Source organism: Balaenoptera acutorostrata, chromosome 2, assembly GCF_949987535.1.
Source record: "Balaenoptera acutorostrata chromosome 2, mBalAcu1.1, whole genome shotgun sequence".
Taxonomy (NCBI): domain Eukaryota; kingdom Metazoa; phylum Chordata; class Mammalia; order Artiodactyla; family Balaenopteridae; genus Balaenoptera; species Balaenoptera acutorostrata.
In genome coordinates, this window is record NC_080065.1 from 87388718 (window position 1) to 87401396 (window position 12679).

Genomic DNA, 12679 nt, shown 5'->3' on the forward strand with positions numbered 1-12679 from the left:
ATTTCTGATAGGTGCTTAGTTATTTTGATTAATACCTCATATAGAAAAACTGTTTACCACTACTTGGCCATTAATATTTAAACCACTGGAAAAAAATAAAATCCAACAAAATCCATTTTAAATTGTGTATTTTAGCATCTGAAAATTACTGTGGCAATATCCATATATGGTCATCATCCTGACCTAGCTTTTATTTATTGTTGTAAATATTCAGTCTTGTGTTATTCTCTTACATTGCTTTCTGAGAATCATTAACTTCTCAGCCTTCTAGATGAAAATTAGTAGAATGAAAGTTTGTTACTTCTTTTCAGTTAATCTAGTGATTATTAGTTTGATACGGTTTAGGAAAATACTAAGTTTTATCAATCAAAGTAGAGGAGCAATATCATATAGTGAAAGAGGGCACACAGTGAAGTCCATAGACCCCAAGTCCCATATCTATTATTAATTATTGTTTTAGTCCCATATCTATCATTTATTGTAATTATTTGTTTTAGTTTATAGAGGTAATATTGTTGCAAATGCCTAACAGTGCTCTGTCTTTCTTATAAGATTCTTTGATCTTTTTGAAAAGTGTGATGGATATAAATCTGGGAAATTAAAGCTCAAAAAACCAAAACAATTACAGGCAAGTGCATCTGATTTCTTGTTGGGTTTTAAATTGCTAATCGCAAAGTTACATAAAAATTCAATTCTTTATTTATTTTACAGGAAGTGCTGGATATTGCACGACAACTTCTTATAGAGTTGGGACAAAATAATGATTCCGAAATTGAAGAAAACAAGTCTAAACTTGAACAACTTAAGACCGTGTTAGAGATGTAAGTATCTTTTTGAAACGCATAATTTTGGTAACTACTTATAGTGCGCTTTTTTTTTTTAATATGTGTGACTTTTCACATTAATTTCCTTCACAGTTTGAACTTTTTTCTCTTTATCACTGTATCTGAGGAGAAATTAGTGGACGTCTAACAAGAATTTTATTTTCACCAGTGAGAAAAGAGATTGTTGTATTGAGGGTTCTGTTTTAGTTTTAATTTTGATGAGAAGATCAAAAGAGGGCATCACATTTAGATCTTGTATGAAGTACTACTTAGGATGAAGGCCACATTGCTAAGTTAACCACAGATTCAGTGCTGTTTAAGTGAAAAATAATTTTGAACTATGTTTTAATCAAGTGAAATTGGTACCACCAATATTCCTCTTATAAGCTTTATTTCTTTGACCACTTAAAATCGTTATTTCTTTTATTTTTTTAAAGACACGTACATTTATGTTTTTGTATGTTTATATACTTTGGCATCTATTCAAAATTCTCCAACTTTTAAAGACAAACTTTATTGTATTTTTATTTTTAGTGTGGTTAGAATAATTACCTAGGATACAGATTTTGTGCTAGGATATTTTGAAGAATTCAGCAAGGTAATTACAAATAGGAAGCATTAATATGTAAGATTTAGTTTTTGTCTAGGTGGATTTTAGTTTTTCTTTAGGAGGTTGCATCGCATGCTTATTGAATATTGTCTGTTCTGTTTGCCACTTTATTTTTCAGGTATGGCCATTTTTCTGGAATAAATCGTAAGGTCCAATTAACCTATCTCCCTCATGGTTGTCCTAAGACATCTAGTGAAGAAGAAGGTATGTCACTATTAATGCCTATTGTGTTTTATTTACACACGACTTACTACTCGTTGTTGATTACCTTTGTAATCTTCTGTCTAATAGTTTAGGGGTTGGCCTGTTGAACAGAGGAAAAATAACATGGAGTTGTGTTAACTATGCCTTCTATCCTTTAAATAAAAGATGTTTTACTTTTTATCCTTTAGGTAAAGGATACCTTTTATTATTTTGAAAACTGCTTAGGACTTCTCTTTTACTCTTCTGAAAGCTTATTTATTTATAACTAAATGTTACTTAATGGGTCCCTATCCCATACAGGGTATACAGGAAGAAAACTTAAGTATGAAAAGACTGTTTAAAAAAATATGTAATCACCATATTTCTAAAATAGATATTTTTCTCCACCCAATAAATCAGAATAAGCATTTAAAATTAGTCTCCTAAGAGCAGTGAGCACAAAAGTTCATTTACTTTTCAAAAGAAAAATGGGCAGGGTTTGGGAAGCCATTTTACGGAGAAATGGAGATGCCCAATACAATAATGATAATAATAATAATCAGTCTTGCCTGTCACACTGGCAAAGTGTTTTCTTATTTTGTTCTTTTTCAAATGATAATAAAGAATGCTGATGAGAGTAAAATGTGACAGGATTTCAGTTTACTGGTAGGATTGTAAATTGACATAACTCTTTTTTCTTTTTTTTTTTTTTACTTTGTTTTATTTATTTTATTTTTGGCTGCATTGGGTCTTCGTTGCTGCGCGCGGGCTTTCTCTAGATGTGCCGAGTGGGGGCTACTCTTCTTTTGCGGTGCGCCGGCTTCTTATTGCGGTGGATTCTTTTGTTGCGGAGCACGGGCTCTAGGTGTGCGGGCTTCAGTAGTTGTGGCTCGTGGGCTCAGTAGTTGTGGCTCGTGGGCTCTAGAGCTCAGGCTCTGTAGTTGTGGCACACGGGCTTGGTTGCTCTGTGGCATGTGGGATCTTCCTGGACCAGGGCTCCAACCCATGTCCCCTGCATTGGCAGGCAGATTCTTAACCACTGTGCCACCAGGGAAGCTTTGACATAATTCTTTGAAAAGTAGTTTGGCAATATATATCAAAATTTCAGGGGACTTCCCTGGCAGTCCAGTGGTTAAGCCTCCACTCTTCCACTGCAGGGGACACGGTTTCGAGCCCTGGTCGGGGAACTAAGATCTGGCATATTACGCAGCGCGGCTGGGGAAAAAAAAAAACACTTCAGAAATTTTTCATATGCTTTGACCTTAATTCTACTTATAAGAATCTATCCTAAGGGGGTAATCAGATATTGAGGGAAAGATTGTTCTATAGGGATATTCACAGTGGCATTATTTATAGTAGCAAAAATTGAAGTAATGATTATTTTAAATGCAAACAAATTTGATTATGTTGATCTTTATATATTCTAAAATTTGATATATTGCTCTTGTCACACCTTGTGATTAATAGCAACACAGATTAATTTTCTATATTTTGATGTTTATATCAAAAAAAAATCCATAAACAACTATAATTAACAAGTCAATTAATTACCTTTCTATAAATGAATGTTGGCTTGCATGGTAAAGCACATACAACTACTAACTAGCCCCAGGGGAAAGGGTGATTTTCTATCACTTTTAATGAATCATCAAATTCTTTAGTGCTTATAGTGCTAATTTTTTTTTTTTTTTAATTAATTTATTTATTTATTTTATTTTTTTTGGCTGTGTTGGGTCTTCGTTTCTGTGCGAGGGCTTTCTCTAGTTGTGGCAAGCGGGGGCAGCTCTTCATCGCGGTGCACGGGCCTCTCACTATCGTGGCCTCTCTTGTTGCGGAGCACAGGCTCCAGACGCGCAGGCTCAGTAGTTGTGGCTCACGGGCCTAGTTGCTTCGCGGCATGTGGGATCTTCCCAGACCAGGGCTCGAACCCGTGTCCCCTGCATCGGCAGGCAGACTCTCAACCACTGCGCCACCAGGGAAGCCCAGTGCTAATTTTTAAATGACCTTTGTTTCTGTAATCCAACACAGATCTTAGGACGTGATAAAGAGCAAGTCAAAATTAAATATAGAAACTCAGACCTCCCCTATATCTGAGAAAATACTTTGGTCTGGAACATACAGATTCTACAACTCCAAATTTAAAAAGCTGTTCTTGGCTATATTTTATTGTATATGTCACCCATAAGTTTAAATTATAATAAATATTAAGCTCTGTCATCTCACATCTTCTTGAAAGTTATGCAAATCACTGATTAGTAATCATAAAAATGTGTATATCTTCTTCACTTCAGATAACATTAACTTTTATGTGACAGCACTGCAGGAGGCTCTTAATATAAAGCCAAGATCTGAATCCTGTCATCAAGGAGCTCTTAATCTAGTATATGTAGTACAACTAAATACATTGGGCAAATACCATTGCTCTCATACCACTGAGGGCAGGGAAGGGAGAAGTTTCCTTTTAGAGAACTGGGAAGGAGGCTTCTTTCTAGAGTGTGGGAGAGATTTTGAAATTTTAGTAAGATTTTAACAGGTGGAGCAAGGGGTATTCCTAGCAGAAGCAACAGCCTACAAGATAGGTATGTTTAAGGAACAAAATAATTACATAAGGGCCATATTCCACTGCAGAATAGACACAAAGAAAAAATTAATCTTGAAATATGTCTGTTTAGAAGAAAAAAACTTGACATTTGCTTTATTCATTCACATGTATCTTAGACAGCCGAAGAGAAGAGCCATCCTTACTTCTGGTTCTAAAATGGGGAGGAGAACTAACCCCTGCAGGCAGGGTCCAGGCTGAAGAACTTGGAAGAGCTTTCAGGTGTATGTATCCTGGAGGTCAAGGTAAATCTTGGAGTTTCTTTAATTCAGTTAAATTCATACATCATATTTTCAAATCCTAATTTTGAGATGTTATTAAATATTTATAGAAATACAGTGAGATAAAAATATAGCTTAAGTGATTTGAGGATTTATTTTCAGGAGATTATGCAGGATTTCCTGGTTGTGGTTTACTTAGATTACATAGTACCTACCGACATGACCTTAAAATATACGCCTCTGATGAAGGACGAGTCCAGATGACTGCAGCTGCTTTTGCAAAGGTATAAATAAATGTTTTTTAGAATTATTAGAATTTTCATCTAATATAGCATTTTAAAAGATTTTTACTGAGGTATTATTTTAATATTCTAAATTTGAAACTTCTATCTAAAGCCCTGAAATGGCAATGACAAATTGCATTATTAATAAAGTTTATTGTAAATAGTAAGCTTATACCTTGTGAAATTCAGCATGTAACAAGATAATTATTAAGATACCTTCTATTTTGCATACTAATTCTTAATCTGTTTTGGCTTTATTTTATGTATTTAGGGGCTATTAGCTCTAGAAGGAGAACTTACACCCATTCTTGTTCAGATGGTGAAAAGTGCAAACATGAATGGCCTTTTGGATAGTGATAGTGACTCTTTGAGCAGTTGTCAGCAACGTGTGAAAGCAAGACTTCATGAAATACTTCAGAAAGACAGAGATTTTACTGCTGAAGATTATGAAAAGGTGGGTCTTACCAAACTCTTACGTTGTCAAATATTACATGCACATACACATAGAAAAGTGCATAAAATGTAAACTTAGAGCTTATCATATTATAAAGCAAAGAGTTGTATAATCACTACAGAGATACAGAACGTTGGAACAGCTCTAGCCTCTGTGTGTCCCTTCCTAGTTGCAGCCCCTTCCCTATCTGCTAGAAATAATCACTATCCTAACTTTTTATAGTCTTATGCCCAGAATGCTTATTTGGCTAAGTATGTATCTGTACCTACCATAGTCTCAGTTTGGGGTATTTTTTAAGCTTCATGTAATAGAATGTTTTCTTTTATGTCTGGCTTCTTTTTCTCAATATTATGTTTGTGAAATTCATCCATAGTTTTGAGAATTTTCAGAATTAATTTTCATTTCTGTGTAGTATTGTTTTCAGAGGTTGGCAAACTTTTTCTGTAAAAGACCAGATAGTAAATATTTCAGGCTTTGTAGATCACATATAGTTGCTTGTTGCATATTCTCTTCTTATTTAAACCACCTTTTAAAAATGTAAAAACCATTTATTAGCTCACAGGCTATCACAGGTCATGTTTGGCCTAGTTTGTTGATCCATATTCTATTTTATGAGTATATGCCAATTTATATATGCTTTCTAATATTGTTATAGTTTGGAGCTGTTATGCTAATACTGCCATGAATATCCATATATGCCTCCTAGTGTATATGAGCATATGTTTCTCTTCGGTGTATTCTAGGAGTGGAAGTGTTGTGCCCCACAGTGTGCTAATATTTCGATATTAGTAGATGTCAAACTGTTTTCCAAAGTCACTGAAGCAATTTATACTCCCACCAGAAGTCCATGGAAATTGTTATTGCTCTACATAGTCTCTATTCTTGGTATTTTCAGACCATTCAATTTTGCCTATTCTGAAGGTGGATGTATAGTAGTACCTCATTGTGGTTTTAATATTCGTTGACCGTTTAGGTATCTTCTTTCATAAGGCCTGCTCTTCAAGTCTTGTCCTTTTTTTCTACTAGTTGCCTGTGTTTTTCTTATTGAATAGTAGAATTTCTTTGTTTATTTTGGATATGAGCTCTTTGTTATGTGTTCTAAATACTACCACCTACTCTGAGCCTTAATGATTTCCTTTGATAAGCAGAAATTCTTATCTTCCATGTATTTCTTTTTTTTTTTCCCATGTATTTCAAGGTCAATTTTTTCCTTTATGTTCAGTGCATTTTAATGCATTATTTATAATACCTTTTTCTAATGTGGGGTCATAAGATATTCCCATATATGATCTTCTATAAACTTTACTGCTTTTCCCTGCACATTTATCTACAATCTAGCTAAAATTGACTTTTGTGTGTGCTATTAGATAAGGATGTCAAAATTGATGTTTTCCCCCCAACCATATGTACATCCAGGTGTCTCAACACCACATACTGAAAATACCATCCTTTCCCCACTACTCTGTAGTGCCAGCTTTATCATATGTGTGTTCTCTGTTTCTAGAACGTATTCTTTTGTTGACTCTTGGGCCATTGAATAAGATCTCCCAAATCCCACATGGGTCCTTCTTCAAGTTCTTCTTGGCTTTTCTTGTATTTCCGTATAAATTTTAAAATAACCTGGCCCAAAATCCTGTTGGAATATTGATTTAGATTGCATTAGATCTATAGTTTGTGAAAACTTACATCTTTAAAAAAAAATTTTGTGTACTTGTAAACGCTCCCTCTAAAAAGGTTACTGTCTGTTGCTGCTATGTACAAATAGTTTTTTTAATATTGACTTTATATGTGTCAACTTTATTGAACTTATTTATTAACTTAGTAATTTATCTGTAGATTTAAAAAAATCTTTTCAAAGTATATCCCCAGGTTTTTGTCTTCCTTTCCAGTTCTTATTTTTTAATTCTTTTTCTTGCTTTACTTTAATAGCTAGTACCATCAAAGTGATAGTAAATAGAAGTGGCTTTTCTTTTTTTATTCATATTCTCAAAGGGAAATCTTTTTAACACTGTCCATTAAGTATGGTCTCTGTAGATTTTTTAAAGCTACTCTTTTTCAAAATAAGGAAAATTCATTCTACTCCTGTTTTCTTAAGAGGTTTTATCATGACAAGTTTTTAAATTTTATATTTTCTTATCTGTTAAACATCATATGATTTGGGGGAGAGGCTACCTTGGTTCCTAGAATAAGCTCATTTAAAAAAAATATATATATATATATATATATCACTGGTTTGGGTTTACTAATATTTTTGGTTAGGAGTTTTACATCTGTGTTCATGAGTCATACTGACCTTTACTTTTTTATTCTTGTTTTCTTTGACTGCTTTCAATATCAAGATTATGCTGTTCTCATAAAATTAGTTAGAGAGTCCTGTTTGGGGGCAATAATTCATGTATATATGTTTCAGTAAATGTTTGGTAAAATTTACTGGTAAATCCCATGGGCATTTTCTTTATGGGAAAGCTTGTAATTGTGGTTACCAGAGTAATTTAGTAGTTTCCATTTATTATGTCTTGTGTCTGTATTAAGCTACATTCTTCTAGAAATTTGTGTATACAGTCCTCTTAAGTTGTTTGTAATGTCTGCAAGGTCAGTAGAGATATTCCTTTTTGTTTCGTAACATTGTACAGTCTTTCCCCCCCCTTTTTTTTCCTTGATCAGTTTTGCCATAGTTGATCAGCTTTATTAGTCCTTTAAAAGAACTGTCTTTCAGATTTGTTGGTTCACTAAATTATGCACTTGTTTTCTATTTTATTAATTTTTATTGTTTAATATTTTATTCCTTCTACTTCTGTAGTTTTATTTTGCTCTTTTTCTAATTCTTAAAAACTAATGTCACTAGATGGATGCTTATTAACTCATGAATGTTCAATCTTTTGTAAAATACACACTCTAGGCCATAAATTTCCCTTTATGCACTGTTTTGACTGTTCATAAATTGAGGTTTATGCCATCTGGGACATTTTCTAATTTCCTTAGTGATTTCTTTGATCATACGTTATTTAGAAGTGTACTTTTAAAATTTCCAAACCTATGCATTTTTAAGTTATATATATATATTTTTTTTTAATTAATTAATTTATTTATTTATTTTTGGCTGTGTTGGGTCTCGTTTCTGTGCGAGGGCTTTCTCTAGTTGTGGCGAGTGGGGGCCACTCTTCATCGCGGTGCGCGGGCCTCTCACCATCGTGGCCTCTCTTGTTGCGGAGCACAGACTCCAGACGCGCAGGCTCAGTAGTTGTGGCTCATGGGCCTAGTTGCTCCGCGGCATGTGGGATCCTCCCAGACCAGGGCTCAAACCCGTGTCCCCTGCATTAGCAGGCAGATTCTCAACCACTGCGCCACCAGGGAAGCCCTTAAGTTATATTTTTGTTATTTCTAACTTTGTATCATTTTGGTAAAAACAAAAATTCTTGCTGATTGTTTTTTGGTCTGTTTTTTCTTTCTTTACTGTTGTGTGTTAAAATTTCCCACTATAATTGTGAATTTTTCTTGTCTTTGTAATCTCTTAAGCCTTGCTTTACATGTTTTGATGTCATGCTATTAAGTGCATACAAATTAAGAATTGGTATATTTCAGTCAGTATTTTTGCCTCAAAATTTACTTTGTCTGAGATTAATATAGCTACAACAGTTGTTTTTTCTTTTACTTGGTGTTTGTACAGTATCTTTTTTATCTTTTAACTTTCAGTCTTTCTGAAACTATACTTTTAGATGTATCTCTTAAAATCTACATATAGATTTTTAAAAAATTTGTCATGAAAATCTTTGTTTAGGACAGTTACTTCATTTATATTATAAATTACTGAAATTTGTATATGAATCTATTATCCTTTTAAGTGCTTTATATTTATACTGCCTATTTTTATTTTTCTCTCCTTTCTTGCTTCATTGGAATTGGTACTTTTTATTTATTTATTTCCCTGGTAGTTTGGAAATTATATTTGATTTTACTGTTTGTTTTGTCACTACCCAAGAGATAACAATAGGCTTCTGTGACATCTGCAAATTGAATGTTTACATCATGCTTTTATCCTCTTCCTGGACAAAGCAAGGACTCTAGAACTAAAGTGTTTTTCAAACTTACTTGACTAAGAATCATCTGGGGTCTTGTTAAAAATGCAGACTCCAGTTTACCCCTTTTTGAACCCTAAATGCAGAGTTTACCAGAGTCTCACCTTTGAAAATCCTGGACTTCACTTTTGTCCCCTTAACCTAAAAGGATATTAAAGCTCTACTCTTCTTCTCTGCTGTCTATTCAGAATCAACAAATGTCTCCAATGCAAAAACAGCCTTAAAAGCCAGTATCACTCTCTGGATCTCTGACCTATGAGTTTGGTTTCCATAATTCTTAATATCTTATCTCTCAGATACCTTAAAGCAGAAGTATAGAAGTTCTTTGCCCAGGATTTTTACTAATCTTCAGTGGTTAGATTGGCCTAAACTACCTAGTTCACCATAACAAGAAGTGGAATTCCACTTTACATTTTTATATTTATACAAACTTATTTGATGGGGTTAAATTACTTGCCAAGCAAAGTTTCAACAGTGAAAATTGAAACTATTTGTCATTAATGGCTTTTGTTGACTTGCAAAAAATCTCATCACAAAGGCATTTACATGGTGGTTAAGAGCACAGCTCTTTAGCCAGATTACCTGCTCTTTTATCTCACTCTTTGCATACTAGTGGTTTGATTTTAGGGAAGGTGCTTTAACCTCTGTTAAGTACCTCATCTGGAAAAAGTGATGAAAATAATAGTCTCAAGGTTATTGCATGTCAATATATGTCAGATGGTTAAACCATATTTGCAAATACCAAGTGAATCAGCAAAATGTCTGCAAAATGTTAGAATAAAATCTCCTTGTAAGTTAGAGTACTTCTATTAGATTTTTCCCTGTGGATAATCTAATGTTAGCTAAGGTTTAGGATTTTTTTAACATGAAATTTTGAGGTTTTAATTTCCTCCTTGATCTTATTTCTGTATTTTGGGGGTCATCTTAATTTGTAGTTTGAAGTTATTCTCCAGCTACTGGAAAATTTTGTATATTGTTCTCTTGGCCAATTGAGCATAACCAGATGTAAAAATATATACTCTATTCATTTGTAGCTTACTCCATCTGGAAGCATTTCTCTTATCAAATCAATGCATTTAATTAAAAATCCTGTGAAGACCTGTGACAAAGTGTATTTCTTGATACAAAGTTTGACTTCTCAAATCAGACATCGAATGGAAGATCCCAAATCATCAGGTAAATATTTTGTTTTCCTTAGATTAGAAAACAAATAAAAAGCACTATCCAGTTGCTATAAACATTTTTAAATAAGATACGGCAATCATAAAAAAATCAAGCCTTTAATGCTATATCTAGCATTAGATAGGTATGTCTAGGTATAATTTGAGTTAATATATATCCAGCAAAAAAATAATAGTGAAGTTATAATTGCTTTTATCTGTGGTAGCATGAAAGGGATAATAAAACATTTTTATTTGGTTAATTATGTAGCATTACTGTACAGTTCAGCAGCAAATAGGCAGCATAATAAGAAGGAGCAAGCAACAGGAAGGTGATCAGTGCTCTGGCTCTGAGATTAGCTTAGTTAATAACTTGGGCAACTAACGTATGTAACATATGGAAGGTCTTCTATAAAACCAGTTCCTAACCCATGTATTTATATCTTTATTCAAGTCTACAAAATATATAGTTGCTAATAGTATATGCCTATGATAACATTTCCTAGCTTGTTAACAATTTTACCTTTGATATTTAAGAAGTTTCTGACTACCGATTTTTAATATATATTCTTTAACTGATTTTTAAGTTTAATATACTAAAACTGTTATGTTGTTTTAGATATTCAGCTTTATCATAGTGAGACCTTAGAGCTCATGCTACGTAGATGGTCCAAGTTGGAGAAAGACTTTAAAACAAAGAATGGAAGATATGATATTAGTAAAATCCCTGACATATATGACTGTATAAAATATGATGTCCAGCATAATGGTTCCTTGAAATTAGAAAACACAATGGAATTATATAGGCTTTCAAAGGCATTAGCAGATATTGTTATCCCTCAGGTAAGTAATTCCTACATATCAATTTTCTTGTACTGTTATATAGATACTTTCAAAATGTCTATCAGTGGATAAAAGATAGTTGGTTTTTGTGTCCCAGTAAACCTATAATTTTAAAAAGGAAAGTAACTAATTATGAATTTATATTTTAAACTTTTTGTTATATTAGATCATTGCTTGATTTTTTTAATAGTTTGTAGTGACTTTTTAAAATGTAAGAATTGATACTCTTAATAATAATATGCTAACAACAAACAAGACAACTGAAAATAGGATGGGATAAATCACTTAAGTATTTATTGGGCATTTATTGTGCACCTACCAGCTCTGTGCTATGGGAATGTGTGCAAAGTGGGAGAAAAAGGTAGTTGTGTACCTATATAAAGTTTGGAAGTTTTTTTTACTTTATGTGGAAGTATTTTGAAAATAATATTTAGAGGCCAGGATGTAAGTAGTTATTTGTGGGGTGTGGTAGAGGTGGAAGGGGGGCCTTTTCATTATAGGAGAGTAAAAATAGAGGTGTAACCAAAATTCAGATAACTGAAATGTAATTAAACAGAGAATCAGATGATAATAAAGAGACAGGTGACAAGACAAGTTGAGATAAGAGATGTGTTAGAAGAAAACAGTTGCAGATGCCCTTTGGAGAACTTTTTTCAACTCAATTACTAAAAGATCATTTGGACATTGTAAAAGGGAGATTGGAGTAAATCACACATTCCAACTGTGAACCAAAGTTAAAAAGCAGGAAAAATGAAATACAGTTGATTTTTGAACAATGTGGGTTTGAACTGTAGTGGGTCCACTTATATGCAGATTTTTTATATTAGTAAATACTACAGTACTGCACGATCCACATATCCAGAGTTGAATCTGCCATGGATGCAGAACCACAAATAAGTTATTCTCGAATTTTCAATGGTGTGCAGGGTTGGTGCTCCTAACCTCCACGTTGGTCAAGGGTCACTGTACGTGAAAAGTGTAAAGATTGTATATAAAAGTAGCCTCACTTAAAGATACTCATATATAGAAAACAGTGGGAAGGTTCCTTAATAACTAAAAATAGAGCTATTTTATGATCCAGCAATCCCACTCCCATATATCCAGAAAAGATAAAAACTCTTAATTCAGAAAGATACATGCATTCCAGTGTTCATAGCAACACCGTTTACAATAGCCAAGACATGGAAACAACTGAAGTGCCCATCAGTGGATAATTGATTTAAGAAGATGTGGTATGTGTATGTATATATACATATATATATATATATATACACATATACATATATATACATACACACACCACATATACATACACACACACCATGGAATATTACTCAGCCATAAAAACAAAATATTGCCATTTGCAGCAACATGGATGGACCTAGAGAGCATCGTACTAAGTGAATTAAGTCAGAGGAAGACATA

At 33.3% G+C, this 12679-nt stretch overlaps 1 protein-coding gene across 3 annotated transcripts in view; it reads left to right on the top strand.

Annotated features, from left to right (window-relative positions):
• Positions 1-12679, top strand: part of PPIP5K2 (diphosphoinositol pentakisphosphate kinase 2) — an 81495-nt gene that overhangs the window by 31041 nt on the left and 37775 nt on the right. For all 3 annotated transcript variants that reach the window (XM_007191830.2, XM_057539979.1, XM_057539980.1), the window contains 8 exons: positions 553-628; positions 712-821; positions 1553-1638; positions 4336-4461; positions 4600-4721; positions 4993-5175; positions 10286-10427; positions 11031-11254. In XM_007191830.2, the coding sequence (XP_007191892.1) occupies positions 553-628; positions 712-821; positions 1553-1638; positions 4336-4461; positions 4600-4721; positions 4993-5175; positions 10286-10427; positions 11031-11254 (1069 nt within the window). The remainder of the gene's footprint in view (positions 1-552; positions 629-711; positions 822-1552; positions 1639-4335; positions 4462-4599; positions 4722-4992; positions 5176-10285; positions 10428-11030; positions 11255-12679) is intronic.